This window comes from Macaca thibetana, chromosome 5, assembly GCF_024542745.1.
Source record: "Macaca thibetana thibetana isolate TM-01 chromosome 5, ASM2454274v1, whole genome shotgun sequence".
Classification (NCBI taxonomy): Eukaryota; Metazoa; Chordata; class Mammalia; order Primates; family Cercopithecidae; genus Macaca; species Macaca thibetana.
In genome coordinates, this window is record NC_065582.1 from 13,888,760 (window position 1) to 13,908,271 (window position 19,512).

Genomic DNA, 19,512 nt, shown 5'->3' on the forward strand with positions numbered 1-19,512 from the left:
TATACTACAGCTATGTAATTTTCCATTGTACATAAAATATAAATAGACATTAAGATTTTAAAAGTATAGTGGTTAAAAATTATTTTAGTAGTTCTATCATCCATCATTCTATGCATTTTCTAAAATGTTTCAACCAGCTACAATAAATTTCTAATATATTATTACTTACAAAAATAATTTCAAATAATATTAAGATACAGGTAAAAGTAAAGATCATGGGTTTACACAAAAAAGTGTTATGTATAATAAAGGAATGACTAAATACATACCAAGTCTCTAAGAAAATCCCACTTCTTAGCTCCCATATCATAAAGTCCAACTCCACCATCCAAGAAACAACACACTGCATGACCAGGAGGAAGAGAAAACGCTTGATTCTGTGTCAAAGTTGGGGGTGGAACTGCTTCACTTGTTGAGGATGTATAATGGTTTTTGGTTGGAGATTGGACTGAAACTAAAATAGAAGGAAAGAAAACATTCTTAGGAATAAAACCACAGAACTTAATTTAGAAAGACTCTTCATTTAAAAAAAAAAATCCAGAATTTGTACCAGTAAACCCTTTGGGCAATGATCATATTTTCCGCCACATGAGCACTTCTTTGGGATTGCCAAAAAATACAAGCACAAAATTGGATATTATTTTAAAGTACAGATGGAGTCAAGAGATGAAAATTAGCGTGTTGAGGGATCACAATCTGTTGTGAATATGTGGTTTCTTATCACCCCATAAATTAAAGTGCAGCATGATTGTTTCTGAATTATAAGCTTCTTTCAAAATCCTGCCATAATAACTTATTCCCTCCTTCCACACACACAATCATATATGCATATAATTTTTTCTTTTAAACCAGTAACTCTCTGCCAATAATTTCCAAGCCAGAGAAAATAATTTTTTGAGATTATGCATAGTTCATTTTAATTTAGCACAAAATAAGAATCACAACACTATCTGACCTGCATTGGCATCTCAATTTTCTTTCTTCTTCCTAGGTGTTTTTTTTGTTTTGTTTTTTCTTTTTACTGTTCATAGACTTGGATTTCTCCTACTTTCAATTACATAAATATCACTGTGTTTATTTTTATATATTATTTATCCCATATTTTGTCTTCTTCCAAAAAGCTTTTCCTTAGAATGTGAATGGAAATATTTTCTCGTAAACATAATCCAAAATAATGACCCTACAGTAAATTATGAGACCAATCTACTATTAAATTATACACTGGAATATGGAAAATATTTCTCAGTATTCTAAAAATTAAAATACAATACAATTTTCCTTCGTTCATTTATTCTGGATAACATTCATTTCTCAGAATCTGAGAATCAAAGAAAGTCCAAACTAGAATGAACTACAAATGACGAAAGAGGCATTTGGTAGCAATGAATTTGGTTCACTAAATTTTGTTGATATTTTGGTTAAAAATTAATATAATCCATCATTGGTTTTTCTAACACTTTAATTAATTGACATTATAGGTGGGTTAGACAACTTTTATGCACCAATCTATTTGTAAATCATGCTTTTCAGAATTCAGTATGTTTACTTTTTAAAATTTCATTTTCACAATTGTTCTTTTTCCATACTTTCTGTTATATTAAAAAATTGAGGGAAAAACCTAGAAGTCAAACAAGAGGTAATCTGAAAAGAATTGCTTGAAAATGACAAGACTGGTATGTTATTCTTCATATTTTCTGACTTTGTCTAATGGACATGGGCTACTTTTATAGTAAGGAAAAAACGTGAAAGAAAAGAATCTGGTATATCAGACATTCCATGACATGGCAGTTCAAAGTTTCTAAACAAAGGAACTAACAATGACAGAAAAACTGCAAGATCCCGAAACAGTGAGCCAGCATCCAGCATATTACTTCTCTAGTCCTAATATTTCTAGACTCTCTAGCTTCCAGGCTCTAGATTTATTAGGTACTTCACAATTTTGTACAAGGAGTACAGGTTCAAATACAGAGATTTTCTACTACTTGCCATTGCCTACCAATTAGACACCAAAATAACATTACTTTGAATAGCCATTGTTAATTACTTAGTATTTTATAAAGATAGAGTCAGAAGGAAACTACCGCTGTAAATTTTTCATCACTGAACTCCCTACCCCATATTTTTTATGGTATATTATACAAAACGGGAATGCTACCAACCACACAGAGCAATCGTGACAGACGTAACTGGAAGTCTATTACTTTTCCCTGATATTTGAAAAAAGTTCTAATTCTAAACCTCCCCCAAATTTCCATTTGTTTTCTTTTTATAAATTAAGTGCATAATATTTTTTCTTAATTACAGAGGCAATGAATGATACAGAAAATATAAACAGAAATAAAGAAGATACAGAAGATCCATAATACTAACTACTAATCCAGTGACAACTGGTATTCAAACATGTAATATGTATACTAGATCCTATAATTTGAATATTTAGGTTGTTTTTGTTATAAACTGTACAGATTTTAAACGGGCCATGTTTAAAACATAAATTCAGTTCAGATAATCTATTTAATCCTATCACTCAATATTTCTAACTTATTTTCATCAATATCATTGATTCATCTTTTCCATGTAATCTGAAATTATCTAAATATTCTTATTTAGTAGCATTAAAAAATGTAACTTGACTCTAAATATTTTCAATTTAGTAATATTAGATCTTGTGTAGCTTTGATGGTTCCCTGAGCACATATATTATCAAAGCCTTTTTTAAAAAATTGCTTTTCAGTGGCATATAGTATTTGATATATCACTATATCATTTTATTTGATAGAAAATACAATATTGTTAAAAAATTAAAATTTTGATAACATTTTTACTTACACTTTTTTCTTGGAGGAGAATTAAGTACATGTAAGCAGTGAAATCCTGTTTTCTTTAATTTAAGGTTATCAATAGGTGTTGTTCTTGAAACATTCCAAATGCGTAAAACACCCACTTGAGAATCTAGTCCGATCAGGGAAAAAGCATATTTTAACAAATTTTGTATGAAACTAAAATGCCTAGACATAAAAGCATAACAAAATTTCAACTGGAAATATTTTAGGACTAATTATTGACATCCTTTGAATAACAATACCATACAGTAGTACAACCAAACAGCTGAAATACTATTTAACTTTTAAATTTTTGGCATGTTTCACTACTTTTTTGCTCCAAAACCTTTTATAGGGTTAGAAACTCCCTGTCTTGGCAGCTTCCTCCAATAAAGATCATTATAATAACTCAACCACAAAAAAAGACCCTATTGACACACACTTGTTCTAGGAAATAGCCAGCCACAGAAAACCCTCGATTTCTAACCTTAAATAATCAATCCTTCTACCTTTGAAATGTTTATAAACTGCTCCACTGTCCACTTTCAGCCATTAAGGACTGTCAGATATACCTGAAGACCAATCAGACAGTCTCCTTTCTTCCAAAATTCCCACCTTAATTACTGCTTTGGAGAAGAGTCTGGCAGTTCCACAAATGATTAAATATAGAATTACTATATGGCTCAGCAATTCCTCTCCTTGACAAACACTCAACAGAATAATAAGCAAAAGTCCACACCAAAACTTGTACACACATGTTCATAGCATCATTATCTATAACAGCAAAAAGGTGGAAACAATATATATGTCTATCAACAGATGAATGGATAAACAAAACCTGCTATATCCATATAATGACATATTATTCAGCCATAAAAAGGAATGAAGTACTGATACATGCTATAACATGGATGAACCTTGAAAACTTTACGTTAAGTGAAAGAAGCCAGAATCAAAAGGCAACAGATTGAATGGTTCCATTTACATGAAATCTCCAGAAGAAGCAAGGCCACAGAGACAGAAAGTAATGAACAGTTTATGTTTGCACATGTGTGTATCAGGGACTTTGGCGAGGCAGTAATGGAGAGTAACTGCTGATGAGTACAGGGTTGGCTGGGGGAATAATGACATGTTTTTTAATTAGACGGTGGTAATAATTGCACAGCTTTGTGAATATACTAGAAACCACTGAACTGCATGCTTTAAAAATGGTGAATTTCATATGTGAAGGATATTTCAGTAATAGTAATAATAGACATTAAAAATTTCTATGCCTATTGGGCTGGGCATGATGGTTCATGCCTGTAACTCCAGCACTTTGGGAGGCTGAGGCGGGTGCATCACTTGAGGTTAGGAGTTTGAGACCAGCCTGGCCAACATGGTAAAACTCCGTCTCTACTAAAAGTAGAAAAATTAGCCAGGTGTGGTAGCATGTGCCACAGTGCAATCTCAGCTACTTGGGAGGCTGAAGCAGGAGAATCACTTGAACCCAGAGGTGGAGGTTGCAGTGAGCCAAGATTGCACCACTGCACTCCAGCCTGCATGACAGAACAAGACACTGTCTTTAAAAAAAAAAAAAAAATTCCATGCCTATTATTAATTATATCCTGAAAAGTTAAAGGCAATTAAGATATATAAATTAAGAATCCATCTACTTTCATGTACAGTTGCCCCTTGTTATCCATGGGAGATTGGTTCCAGGACCTCCCATGGATAACAAAATCCATGAATGCTCAAGTCTCTTACATAAAGTGGCATAATATTTGCACATAACCTATGCATGTTTTCTCATATACTTTACATCATTTCCAGATTATTTACTGTATTAATCTGCTCTCACACTGCTATAAAGAAATACCCAAGACTGGATAATTTATAAAGAAAAGAGGTTTAATTGACTCACAGTTCTGCATGGCTGGGGAGGCCTCAGGAAACTTACAATCATGGTGGAAGGCAAAGGAGAAGCAGGCACCTTCTTCACAGGGCAGTGGAATGGAGTGAGGGCAAACAGGAGAAATGCCAGACACTTATAAAACCACCAGATCTCGTGAGACTCACTCATTATCACGAGAACAGTATAGGGGAAACTGTCGCCCCCATGATCCAATTAGCTCCACCTGGGTCAGGCCTTGACAGTTGGGGATTATGGCAATGACAATTCAAGATAAGATCTTTGGTGGAGACACAGTTAAGCCATATCGCTTGCTATACCTAATCCAATGCCTACACATCACATGATTCACATGGATTCAACGTAGTACTTGTCACACTGCAAAGTCAGGTTTTGCTTCTTGAAATTTTGTGGAATTTTTTTCCCTAACATTTATCATTCACAGTTGGTTCAATTCACGGATGCAGAACCCAAAGATACAGGGTGGCATCAGTATTATGTTAAGTGTTAAAGAAGTAAAGAATTTAAAATTTTGAGACTATAAAGAGTCTTTGTCTATTATTTTACACTAAGCAAATATGGGAAGTATTTATACAGTAGCTGAACATACTCTGTTTTTCCAGAGGTCTCTCTCTCTGAACACAATTAAATGGTAAAAGTAGAGAGTCATTTATTTAGTTTCTAATTATTATTCCTCAATTCCCCCATCTTCCCATCCCCTATCACTACTTAGCTTTGCTAATTCTCTCATGACTAGGAAACCATGAAGGAGTATCCGTTCAACCCATGGATCAGTGAGTGCTAGAGTTTGAATGCCTCCCACAAATTCTTGTGTTATAAACTTAATCCCCAATACAACATTGTTAGGAGATAGGGTCTAATCTGAGGCAATTAGGTCATGTGGGCTTTACTCTTATGAATGGATTACTATAGACAGTGTAGGAGTGGGTTATTTATTGTGAGAGTGGCTTTGTTATAAAAGCGAGCTAGTTCTCCTCTTGCTTTCATGCTCTTGCCCTCTCTTGCTTTCAGCAGCATGAAGTTCCTCGCCAGATGCCTGTGTCATGCTCTTGGGCACCCCAGCCTCCTTAGATTAGCCTTAAACTAATCTAGTTTATAGTTTAGATTACTATAAACCTTTTGTGGTTTATAGATTACTCAGCTTGTGGTATTCTGTTACAGCAGAATATTCTGTGGTATTCAGTTATAGCAACACAAAATGGACTAAGACAGTGAAGCTAATAAAGCTCTGATCAGGTAATTGTTTTTCTGGTCGGCACCTTCACTGTCATCCTACTATGCCTGAAATTGAACTGTCTTTGTCTTTTGCACATACACAGACATGCTCACATGTGTGCACATATATAATATATTCCAAGGTATTTCCAGAAACCTGGCAGAGTGGACCTTAAGTTTCATTTTTATTTGTCATTTCATTTTATTTATCATCAATGACACACAATATAAATAAAAGTACACTAGCAATTTACAATGAATGATAATAATTGAGCTATTAATAAATTTTCCACAAAATCAACCTATAAAGGACAATTTCCTAAATTCAGTGAAAGAATACACACACATATTTAAAACTCTGCGGGATGGGCATTAGCTTACCTCCAGTTACAAACATCCCCGGAGCACTGGGAACCCAGGCTAAGCACTGCACAGAAGCTGCTGCACTGGGAAGATTAAATGTGGTTATGCAAGAAAGCGATTCAGAATCTACGAGGCGAATTCCGGAATGCAAATTAACCACTAGAAGATAGTCGGTAGACAGTGGGTCCCACTCCAAGGCTGTAACGGGATCCTCTTCGTCTGTCCCTTCAAGGGATTCAGGTCTCAGAACATGTTTCTGATTTTTATTACCTATTAAAATATAGAGATAATTATTTCCAAAAAACTTGCAAAAAAGATCAATAATTTGGATGATGTTAACTTTTTCCTTGTACAATATCTATCTCTGAGGGTATTGAAAATACAAACGTGGTATTTATATGCAGAAGGCATAACTGACATGTGAATGCAGAAAAAATTTGTTTGTCCTGCTGATGAAAGTCAGACTCAATACTCTGCTTTGGCAATTTCTCGTGCCTTGAACGTGTCTCCCATTTGTTACCGAAAAGCGGTAAGAAAATATACAGATAAATAATATACTCAGATCTAGTCCACAATTACAAATTTCACTGGGTTACAGCAGCACAGAAATAGGGAAAATGCTTATTGAAATGAAGAATATCATACAGTGATTTAAAAGGAGAAATATCAGAGCTGGCTGACTGCCTGGGTCCAATCCTACTTCTGCTTCTTACTAGCTTTGCTGCCTCAGACCAGATACTTAATCTCCCTGTGCCTCAGTTTTTTTTTTTTTAAATAATGGAGAATATAACAATACTTATCTCACAGAGTTTTAAAAAACGACTAAATGAATTTGATTAAAATGTTTAGAATAGTGGTGCACATTTTAAACGGCATCTTAATATTTACTGTTACTCCTTTCTCATTCATCTTACCATCTGCCACAATTATAATTCACACCCGACTACTGGTACAAATAGGGAAGCCAGAAAGATACGGAGTTAAAACAAGTCTAATTAAATAAAGCAAAGGATCACCAAACAAACTTATTGTTCCTTGTAATTTATGTACACAACTGGAAATATGGAAAAAATAATAATTCTGCTGAGGTACCACATGGGAATCTACTGGGCGAGTCCTCTCATTCTCAAGAGAGGCAGTGAAGCAACAGTTAAAGAGACTACAGCCTTAACAGAAAGTACCAATTAGTCCTGAGTATCATAAAGGAAGCGTTTACTTTTTAAAAAGCACAATTGAAAGATAATACAATCTTGCTGCAATCCCATAATTACAGAATTGAGGCCAGAAAAACATGTCTCCTGTGTGTTTCTAAAAGGGAGACTATGATATCGTGAAATAAATGTTTGGTTTTCATCCCTGTTTCCTGGCATTACAACTCCTAAAATCCTTGGAATCTCTACAGTGTCTTTTTGTATGCTAATGAGTTGACTAGGTAGCTGGTGGCCACTAGGTGGCTTCACAATGGGGACTGGTCACGGGAAAGACCAAGGCTTGATTAGAGAGTTGGGACCTTCAACCTCATCTCCCAATGTCCAGGGAAGGAAGAGAGACTGAATGTTAGGCTGATCGCCAAGGGCCAACGTTTTAATCAATATGCCTATGTAATAGAGCTTCTATAAAAACCCAAAAGAAGCAGAATTTGGGAGCTTCCAGAAAGCTGAGCACGTGGAGGCTCCTGGAGGGCTGCATGCCTGGAGATAGCAAGGAAGCCCCATGTTCTTTCCCATATGCCTCGCCCTTTTCATCTTTTCATTTGTATCCTTGTAATATTCTTTATAATAAGGTAAGGAAGTGTTTCCCTGAGTTTTGTGAGCTACTCTAGCAAACTAATCAAATCCAACGAGGGGGCCATGGGAACCTCAATTTATAGCCAGTCATTCAGAAGCACAGGCAAAATAAGCCGGGGCTTACAACTGGCATAAGAGGGGACAGTCATGGGGACTGATCCCTGAGTGTGTGTGATGTGACTCTATCTCCAGGTAGACAGTGTCGGAATTGAATTGGAGGACACCCAGCGAGTGTCTGCTGTAGAGGTGACCACTAGCTTAATGTGTGGAGAAAGCCTCTCACACATCTCGTGTCAGACGTGTGTTGTGAGAATACAGCAGGAGAAACTGAGTCTGTTTTTTCCACTAAGTAACAGTTACATAGAGACAGTGTCATCAACAATATTCCTAAAATAAAACAAGGCAAATTTCATTAAGGCACATTCATGGAGTAATACTAAAATCAATTCAATTTAAACATGATTATAATAAAGATTTTTTAAAAGGTTCTCTGATGAACGTGGCGTAAGAATTCATTTGAGATAGCTAAAGCAGTTTTCCAATTTTTTTTTGCCTTGGAATCTTCTGTTCACATGAGAAAGTTTACAAGAAAATCCAGTAAGTAATACAGGATAGCATGGTGCTTTTCAGGCTGAAAGTGAGAAGAAGGCTTAAAGCTCAGCTGGATCATCTATGAAGCCCTCCTACCCTCAATACACACACAAGTATACAAACATACAAAGCATAGTTTAAAAATTACTGATTTAAAATGATGAACTACATTATTGTGGCCAGTTCTCCATGAATATTTATTGTTTCTTCTGAGAAGGACTAGACAACAGAGATATTGAGGTCATAGGTTCCTGCAAGAACCTGGAGGACAGAAATCTTATGTTGTAACACAGGGATAGAGCCATCTGTGGTGCTGGTAAGTCATTAAGAAGATAAGGTTAACAACTCATGAGCAGTAAGAAGCCTAGCTATACTGGTATTAATGCTAACAGTTTCCAACTCACAATCCAGAATGTAGTGTTAGAATTAAAAGGCAGTGATTCCTTCATGATCCATTAGCTCATGTATATGCAAATGGAAAATACCTATCAGGATTGTACCTTTTGTAATGTTTTGTGCATATTAATTGCTAAATAAATCCTGCAGAATAAATTAGGTTAACAAGTCTGTACTGGGTTGTTACGGATTGAACTGTGCTCCCTCAAAAAAGGCGTTAAAGTCCTAATTCCCAGTACCTGCCAATGGGGTCTTATTTGGAATGAGGGCCTTCGCAGATGATAAAGTTAAGATGAGGCCCTTAGGGTAGAGCCTAATCCAGCATGACTATGTCTTTATAAAAGGGAAAGTTTTGTCACAGAGACATGCACGCACACAGCAGGGATGCCACGTGCCACGTGAAGACTGCAGTTATACTGCCACACGCCAAGGAACAGGGAGCCAGGAGACAGGCCTGGAACAGATTCTTCCTTAGTGCCTTCAGGGGGAGCACGGCCCTCTTGACACCTTGTTTTATACTTCTGGTCTCAAGAATTGTGAGATAATAAAATTTATGTTGTTCTAATCTATCCTGTTGGTTATCGTTTTCTTACATCAGCCCTAGTAAACTAATACATGGGTGGAACAGAAAAATAACACACGCTGACTTAGGTACAGATGGTTTCACTTGGTTTAACAACTGGAAGATGGGATTATTGAAAAACAATGGTCTCTTCTGGAAGGCACATAGCTCAGATTGTTCAAATATTAAACATTCTATCTTCTAAATCTAAGAGAGAGAAAACAAAAGTGGCCTTTTTTCTTTCCTGTTCTTTCTATGTCAAAATAAACATGCACTGTCTCAATGTTTTATATTTTAGATACACAATAAAAAGTCTCAATGTCCTATGGCTTGAAACGTTCAAAGATGCCTAATAATAATAAAGCAAGAAAAAGACAACCTTAGTTCAGTGACAAGAGGGTAAAAATGACAAATCATAAAATATAAAAAATATCTAGAGTGCAATTTAGAATAAAATAAAAACACACTGCTCACATCTTCTTCAGATCTAGCTTGAAAAGAAAGTGTCACAACCCTGATGAAATCTTTGGGTGCAGGCCAGGGAAGAAGTGGAGGAATATCACTAATGACATTTGGTTACATAACCCAGAGAGGTAAGAGGAGGAACCACACAGCATACGGCCATGTTTATTATAGACTGCATTCCTGAGTCTAAGGAAGACTGCTGGAAATAAAGGTTACAGAGAAAGAAGTGGTATTCACCAGATCAAAACAAAGAAAGCTAGGAATTATATTGCCTAACTATGAGCCTTAACGACCGACTATAAAACAGAATCGGCTTCCAGTGCAAGGATGGAACAGGTAAGTTGCAGTGCAGGTACCTGGTACAACAAATCCAGAAGCAGCACCAGTCATTGATCCCTCCTCATCCTAATCTCCAACAAATCAGTGAAACTGTCCCCATGAAAACCTGGTACAACCAGAAGGAACAACAGAGGACAGGGACAAAGAGCTGAGATAGAAGCTGGGGAAGAAGTATATGAACATTTATTTTTATCTTTCTTTAAAAGGTAAAAATAGACCCTGTTTAAAATGTATTTAGAATATAATGGCCCCAATGTTTCAGTGTTTTACACAATCCTTTTTAACTTTAGAAACATTATTTACTGAAGAAAGATTTGTTTAAATTTCACAATTTCATTTGTTCAATTTCGATTTCTTTTTTACATTAATTTCACACAAATTAAATGTAATTTGTTTTGTGAAAGTAGTTATCGTGTTCCTGAGAAAGCACTTTCATTCATCCATCTAGCCAGCCAGAAGTCACATCCATCAACAGTGATATCAAATGGTTAAAAGCATTTTCCCAAATGTTAAAAATACTTATTTTTGAGGGGAAAGCAAACAATTCAGGTAATTTTTGATTTTTCAATCTTACTTTTGTAAATTAGTTATGTAAGAACATAAACTAATTTCTCAGACCCCTTCATTAAGCCAAATCAATTAACTAATAGGGGTTCAAAGGGTTATCATTTTTCTTTCATGCCAGTTTCAAGCCTCTGCCAAGGAGCCGTGGCATCAGAATGGTATTTTTACAAGCGAATGGGAAAATATTTAGTATTAGTAAGCCATCATATCCTCTAGTTGTATGTCCTTGTTCATTCAGGTTGCTTTTAGTAAATATACAGAAATAAAGAATTGATTAAAAATACAAATTGGGAAAAATGACTGATTTAGGTTAATTCCAAGTGAAATATTCACAGCTGTGTTGAACGTATTATAATATATATACATTTTACATCAAATGTATATTTAGACTCAGTACAATACTGGATAACATTTTAACAATAATATCAAAATTAAAATTTTGTCACTTTTGGCTTTATTCAAAATGGGGACTGGTCACTGGAAAGACCAAGCAAGTACAAAATTATATATAAGAGAAACATACTATTTACGATACCTTACTAATTAAATTCTTACCTGGATGAAAAATTGATAGACTTCCATCAATATGACCAAACGCAACTTTCCCCTTTTTGTTTGTGTGCCATCTGAACACACAGATATCAGACAAGAAGCTACGAGCATCTCTGTGGGCAGTCACTCCACTATCTGGTCCTGAGATGGTCCAAATGAACAGTGGGCCTCTGTGGGAGACAAATGCCACCGCATCCTCTGCATTCCAGCACCAACTAAGAGAGGCGGGGATCCCTGGAATAAATTAAATACAGATACATAATAAAGAGATATGGCATAAGATTATACCCTTAAATAGTCCTTGCACTGTTTACATTTCTAAAACAAATGAAAATACAAGAGCATGTTTATTATTTTTAAGACACATTACTTTCTTACTTGGGAATTGGATTTATAAAGACATCCCAAAGACTGCAGGGAACATACGTAGGGAAAGTCCACGATGAAAGAAAATGTATCTAGTTAGGTTGAAATACTACTGACATGATCATTTGCTTCATACAGTCAAATACATTTATAGACTTCTTTATTTTAGTAGACTATATATTAAAGATTAGAGCAATAAATTCTTATTGTGTATTTGTATATAAGACCTCTAGGCATTCTAGGTGTACAAGGTAGTGTGGGATAAGATTCCTGCTTTAGAGAATTTTAAATATGTGTTAGGGAGACAGGGATTAGTGAATAAAAAGATAAATGCTACTATAAGGATTTAAAAACAATGGACTTAATGTTATAATCTATGTCTTATCAGGAATTTAGATTCAAATCTAAGCCTTGTCTCAGATAAACAAGTCATTTTATTTCTCTAAATTTCTGTTTCCTCATCTATAAAATCGAGATAACAATAAAAATAGCTGACCATTTATTTCACATGAAAGTCAAGGAAATATAATCATTTATGTAAAGGTACCTTTTAATCGATAAGATGGAATATAAAAGTTAATTGTTAATATACCTGCTATTGTGATCAAATAAATCATATATAAAATAAGTATTATGAGAGAGAGATTGTGCATCTTCCAACACTGATATACCAGCTGGCTGCATCAAAATCATGAAGTGGAATATAACATATCAGTTCATGTGGAGTTTGAGCCAAGGAATTTATTTTTAACAAGCTTCGTCAAATGATTTTGATATGCAGAAAGGTTTAGAAACCACTGTGCTACTGTCCTAGAAAGAAATTAGATTTGAATTATACCTAGAAGGAGGGGTAGAGTTTAAATACATAGAATGAGCAGTATTTCCCAGAAAGAGAAAATGATATGAACAAAGACACAGAGTCGAAATTCGCTGACTGATAGTAAGTTCAGTTTGTGTCAGCAGTCTATGCTTTCCAAGAGGCAGAAACAAAGCCTAATGCTTACTTCAGGGCCTCATCCACAATGAGGACTCCATAAATATTTGCTGAATGAATGAATGTATACATGAAAAAAGCCAATACAAATGTTGATGTGGTTTTAGGATACATTAACAGAAGTAGAATTTACCCAAAAAAGAGATGAGGTACTCTGTATGGATCAAACCACACAGCACAGTAGAAGAAGGTCAACAGAATACTGGCTCTCTGACTATATATTTAGAGAAAGACAGCAAGGAAAGTGAAGGGACCAGAAAAAGTGTCACAAAATAATAATAGAAAACACTTTTATAGTGACATGTACAAGCACTTTCAATGAGCGCTGCCATTTAATTCTCCTAACAATATTCTGAGATAGGTAAGTGGTATTATTATCCACTGTTATATAAAGTATGACTTTTTCAAGTTGGTGACAATTTTTACATTTGGAAAAACTAATATGTATTTTCCTTTAAATGGATTGTTAGATTATTAGAAACAAAAGGAAGAAGTAAAAATACAGAGGTGAGATCAAATTCAACAACTGTATCTGAAAGCTGAAAAAAAAAGTTCACTTAATGCAAATTTCTACTTTGCTTAAGCTGGATTCTAAAAAGAAAAATGAGCCTAAAACATTTCAAAAGTGTTAACTTAAGATGCAAATCACCAAAAATAGTCATAATTTTTTTTGCAAATAAAATATCAAAGCTTTTAATCTTCAGATTAGGAAGACATTTGGATGAGGGAGATATTGATAGCTGAAAATTTTCAAAGAAAGGAAAAAGATGAAAAATTTGCCAAAAGTTTTCCACAATTATCTAATCATTCTGGGACTGTTAATTAGAAAGTATTATTTAATTGTATATCCAGTAACAAAAGAACTATGGTGCATATAGCTGATGAATAAATAAAATCTTCCCCTGTGAATGGATGTGATGTATATAGTGTTTGATGATAAAACCATGGACACACTAGAAGGTAATAAAATTAATCATTACTTTTGCATAACATTTAGAATTTATGTTTATTATATGCAGTTATAACCTAACATTGACTTTGTGTTACACCTTTATGAGAACAATAATATCATGCAACATTTTAGTTTATGGCACATAAAAGATGGAAAGAATTTCAAGAAAAATTTGTTATGTTATTTAAAATTAATCTCACACAAAGTTGGATTTAAAGTACTTGGAAATGCATTATCGATCAATATAAACAGTAATAGAGTAACCTATAGAATTTGTGATTGGCGGACAAACAGATATGACTAGAAAACATGGGGAGATATGAAAAGTCTTGATTGAGGCTATCAATCATTGTTTATATATCACAAAGTATTGTGCCAAAAGTAATTTGGTTTTTTTTGTCATGGAAAGCCTTAAGAAAAACTGTTAATTACATTAATGGAAGCTCACTGGATAGCTGACTTTTTACAATGTTTGTTCAGAGATTGGAGCAAACATTACTCACTGTCTAATACACTGGTTGTTCTAAGTAAAAATAAAAAAACAGGGTACGTAAACTTGGGAATGAGATCCGTATTTTTCTAGTTGAAAATTAACTTCATTTGACAAATACCTTTAACAGTTGAGTAATAAAATTTAAGTATTACACTGATACTTTAAGCATTCTTAATTACCTAAATTTGAAAAGACAAACCAATATACTAAATATATCGAATATGTCTAAAAGTTAAAGAAGTTTTATTATTATGGAAACAAATTCAAGGATAATTGCCTATAAATTCCCAGTATTTTTGCCTTAGAATATTATAAAGAAATTTGAATAAAACAAGGTTAGTGAGATTTTCATGTCTCAGTTTTATACCTCAAACTTATAACAATTATTTTTTAGAGAAGAAGCGGAATTGAAAAACATATCTAGCAGTAGCTTTCAAAACCATAATCAATTGAGCTAAATATGGTGCTCAGAAAGAGAGTTAATTATTGTGACACTGAACACAGAATAATTATTACTTAACTTTACCATTATGATGGGATAAGATTGAATACAAGTTCCCAATTCTAAGCACAAAGAGTATAATGCTATTATTCCAATTCATAAAGCCCAATTTGTGTGATGAGGACGTTCTACGTTGACCAAATTAAAAACAAAGGCATGAAACCAGCTCAACAATGCATCAAATATATGCATAATACTTTCTTTGTAATTTAAAGGTTGGACTAGAGTAACGAACAGCCAAGGCTTCTTACTTGTCTCAATAAGAACATCTTTCTGATTACTAATTTTATATTTATTTTGGAAATTCTTACATTATATTTAAACATTAATAAAATTATTTGGTATTGACTAGGTTTTTAGTTCATCATATGTTGTAAGTATAATTATTTCATGAAATTTTGTTTCAGTTTTGTACCTATGGACACGAGTCATTATGTAAACTTTATTTCTTATACAGATTGCCATTAGGAAGTTTGAAAATACCAGTTTAAAAGCTGAACTAATAATATTGATAGTGCTTGTTGAAATAAAAATATTTTATTCCATAAAATAAATCCCAGTTATAATTATACCTTTTGTACTGTCGAGTTTAGCAATGACTTTTTGTTCTGCAACATTCCAAATGATCACTAAATTATCAGTACTGCCACTTGCAAACAGATCAGGATTATGTGGACACCAAGAAATTGCTGTGATTGTTTTTTTATGTTCAGACATAATTGCATGAAGTTTGAATTCATTATAACGGCGATCCAACTAAAACAAAATATATAAATAACATATTTTAGTGCTCCTTTTTAAGATAATACACTATTAATAGTCATGTTACACAAAACTAAAGCTACATACATGAAAATTAGTTCACCTAATAATAAAGACATGAACACATTTCAAGCCTTGGTCTATATTCAAGTATATTCAGGAATATTCAACCAGCTGAAAAAAAAAAACATTAAAAACTGAGAGAATAAATCACATCCATTTTAAATATAAGTAAAAATAAATGTTTCACATTTAAATATGCATGATAATTCAGAGCTTTATTATATTTTCCATAACTATATGTACTTATGAGAAGAAAAACCCTTGGTTTTGGAATATTTTTTCTGCAATTTTTCACTTATACTTGAATCAAGAAAATTTGGGTTGAATACGCCAACTGCTCATTATTACACTATTAAGATGTCCAAAGCTTCCAGAGCAATGATGTCATTTGCTCTTTTAATTTTACTGTTTTTTGGACAGGACATTATATTGTGTTTTTATATATAAATAGAAAAAAATAAACAGCCTACTTTTTCCTATTCCTTTTGTAAATGAGACTGCATTAATTAGTGAATTAATCTCTACCATTTTTAGCATGTTTTGGAATATGTTGTTATGTCCTTTTGTTATAGTTTTCTCCCCTTTAGCATATAATGAGCCTTTCACAGTGCTATTCTAAGTTTTAAAAATCATTATGATATTAAGTATTTATTACATCAAACTTTTTAAAGCCATATGCTTGCAATAAAATCCTGATAAGCAGCCTTCCAATCTCTACACGATCGAATCTCTGCTATTTAGCCAAAGTAATTTGAAATCATGTTCCTCCCTGATCCCTCTGAACTTCTTGTTTCTCTTTTACGGTCAATCACCTCCACTTGATGGCCTTCTGCTTGCTGCTCCCTTGGCTTCTAAACACCCTATCCACGGATTTGCTTACGGTTATTCATTCTCCTTTTTTTTTTTTTTTTTTTTTTTTTTTTGAGACGGAGTCTCGTTCTGTCGCCCAGGCTGGAGTGCAGTGGCGTGATCTCAGCTCACTGCAAGCTCCACCTCCTGGGTTCACGCCATTCTGCTGCCTCAGTCTCCTGAGTAGCTGGGACTACAGGCACCCGCCACCACGCCTGGCTAATGTTTTTTGTATTTTAGTAGAGACGGGGTTTCACCGTGTTAGCCAGGATGGTCTCGATCTCCTGACATCGTGATCCGCCCATCTCAGCCTCCCAAAGTGCTGGGATTACAGGCGTGAGCCACCGTGCCCGGCCTCATTCTCCTATTGAGGTCTGAGTTTAAACGAACCTCTTCTGAGACATGTTTTCTGACCATGTTATCTTAATTCATAACTCTTCCGAGAACCTATCCCATGACTATCTTATTATACCTGTTTTTTCAGCCTCTGTAGAACACTTTTTTCTGAAAATTTTACCTATTTGTTTACTTATCTTATCACCTTTCCTTACACTTTACAAGAATATAAGTTCCATAAAAAGACTTTGCCTGTTTCTTCATAGTTGCAATCCTGGTACACAGTAAGGCTTGGTTAATTGAAGATATTCCGTTAATATTATTGAAAGAATAAACACTTATGATCTGTTTAACATCTAAGTAACTTAATGTCTGCCATCACAGATAATGCTGCAGTGAACATTGTATGTAAAATTTTTGACTAATCACATAAGTATTTCCTAAGGCTTTCTATTCTATAACTTCTCTCTCTATAACTTCAGCTATTCTTGGACAACTTTGGATTAAAACATTATTAAAGATAACCCATTACCAATGGAGTTTTCATCTGATTAGCACTGCAGCAATAGCAATTTTAAGTTGACTTACTTAAATACATAATTGTGTTTTCTATACCTTTAGAAATAAATAGGATTTTAAGTTTCACATTATTCAGAAATTTAAGTCACCTATGGTAGATACAGTGAGGATATCTAATGTAGCCAAAAGAAAAGCCCTACTATATAAGTTAGAAATTAATAGAAGAATCTATTAATATAGTAAATGTGTGAAGAAGCTACGTGGCATATGAGTGACCTTCGTTGACATTGCCATACAAATTATCTATATAGTAACTGTGAGCACACTAGAGAACAATGAACTATTTGCAAGAATTAATCTACTAATGCGTTCTTATGATATTTACAATTCAGTAATATTAAACTGTACTATTACATTGAGATTGACCATAAATTACTCTATTTTTAGGGTACATTAGCATATTAGTGCATTACAAAACAACAGTTAAGGAAAAATTCTAATACCATTTCCCATTATCATTTAATCATTCAGAAAAATATAGTGTGACCGATTATCAGACTTTGACTATGCATTAGTGCTAGGTGTTATTTAATAAATATTTCCTCCGAAAATAATTGTATCATGTTATATTTACGTAGCATAATTTTCAAAGCACTTTAATTGAGATGATAATATTTAAAACAATACATATTAACATAAATTTCATATTAATGTCACCATTTAATAATATAATTTTCTATTGGCATACTTTGAAACTAGGTTTTATAGTGGACACTGTAATGAACTGTCTCCTAAGTTTATTTGCATCACCTTCTAAATTAGGATAATTTTTGTTTGTTTCAGTCCTTAATGACATGACAACTTTCATGTACATTGTTTATATTAATAATTTTATCTTGATATTTTTAAATATTCATCATAAAATGTCATCATAAATTTAAGATATAGAAACTTGAAAAAATTTAGTTTTGGTTTCACCCACTGAGTTTCTTTACCATCCTTACCTCAGAAGAATAGTTTGACTTGCTTGATAACTTTCTCTTCTTTGAGGAGGAAATAAAATACAAGACAGGGACTTAGGATTAGGAGAGAAATTGTGTAGGAGGGATTTGGGAGTGAGAAGCCTGGTATTATATGAAGAGTGTAAAGGAGGTAGATGGGAGAACAAAAGAGGCATTTAGAAGTCTTGCTGCTGTGTTGTGTATGAAGGGTGTGAAAATGAAGAAGTGTGAGTTTCATTGAAGTTACATTTTGTTTGCTAGATATTTCTACATTTTAAGAAATAGACCACTTAAAATCTTACTCTATATTGTGGAAAATTGATTGTTTTATACATTAATGCTATTATTTCTTAAATTTTCAATAAAGCAGAATACAATTAGTAATGAACTAATATGTAGTAATGAAAAGAATTTTTGCTCTAGAATAAAACAAGTTATTCTGAGTCTTAACCGAAGTAAGTTGGAGTTTCAAGATTCTTTCCTTAAACCCATTCTTTTAAGACAAGTAATGAATGTCTTCTAAGTGCCAGAAAGTGTGCAAAAATTTGAGAATTAAAAGATGGGAAAGACTCACTTCTAATAAATGAAAGCATGTAGAGAGGCTTTTTATGAGGTCCGTTACTACTAAGAAAGAGGGGAAAATAGAATATGGAAAAGAGTTCATACAGCAGCTGAGATTTGAAAGATGAGAAAGTGTTCTCTAGACAGGCAATGTAAGCAAACTGAAAAATTAGTGTAAGCGAAGGCAAGATATGAAAGACTGAGATGTCTTAGAAAAATGTAATTGGTTTGGTACACCTGGAACACAGAGTAAGAGAGAGGCAGGACGATCACAAAAGCATTTGAATGCCGTACTACGAAGTTTAGATGTTACTATTAGGGAATAAGTAGCAACTGAAAGCTTTAAAATTTAGATTTGCATTACAGATAACTGATTACACTGAACAAAAAATTAGTGGGAGCCAAAGTAAAAATAGCGACTATTAAGAGATTATTATAATAGTTCAGGTGAGAAAGATATCAGGAACATATTAGAATCACTCTTGGCTACCAAGGGCACAGGATGTGAGTGGAAGAGGGAGTCAAAGATAACTATCACATTTCTGG

General features: G+C 33.8%; 1 protein-coding gene across 5 annotated transcripts in view; it reads right to left on the reverse strand.

Annotated features, from left to right (window-relative positions):
* The window catches only part of WDR17 (WD repeat domain 17), a 125,701-nt gene that overhangs the window by 50,628 nt on the left and 55,561 nt on the right, over positions 1 to 19,512 (reverse strand). For all 5 annotated transcript variants that reach the window (XM_050792554.1, XM_050792556.1, XM_050792555.1 and 2 more), the window contains 5 exons: positions 15,448 to 15,631; positions 11,572 to 11,802; positions 6,331 to 6,582; positions 2,830 to 2,952; positions 270 to 454 (listed from right to left, as the gene is read on the reverse strand). In XM_050792554.1, the coding sequence (XP_050648511.1) occupies positions 270 to 454; positions 2,830 to 2,952; positions 6,331 to 6,582; positions 11,572 to 11,802; positions 15,448 to 15,631 (975 nt within the window). The remainder of the gene's footprint in view (positions 1 to 269; positions 455 to 2,829; positions 2,953 to 6,330; positions 6,583 to 11,571; positions 11,803 to 15,447; positions 15,632 to 19,512) is intronic.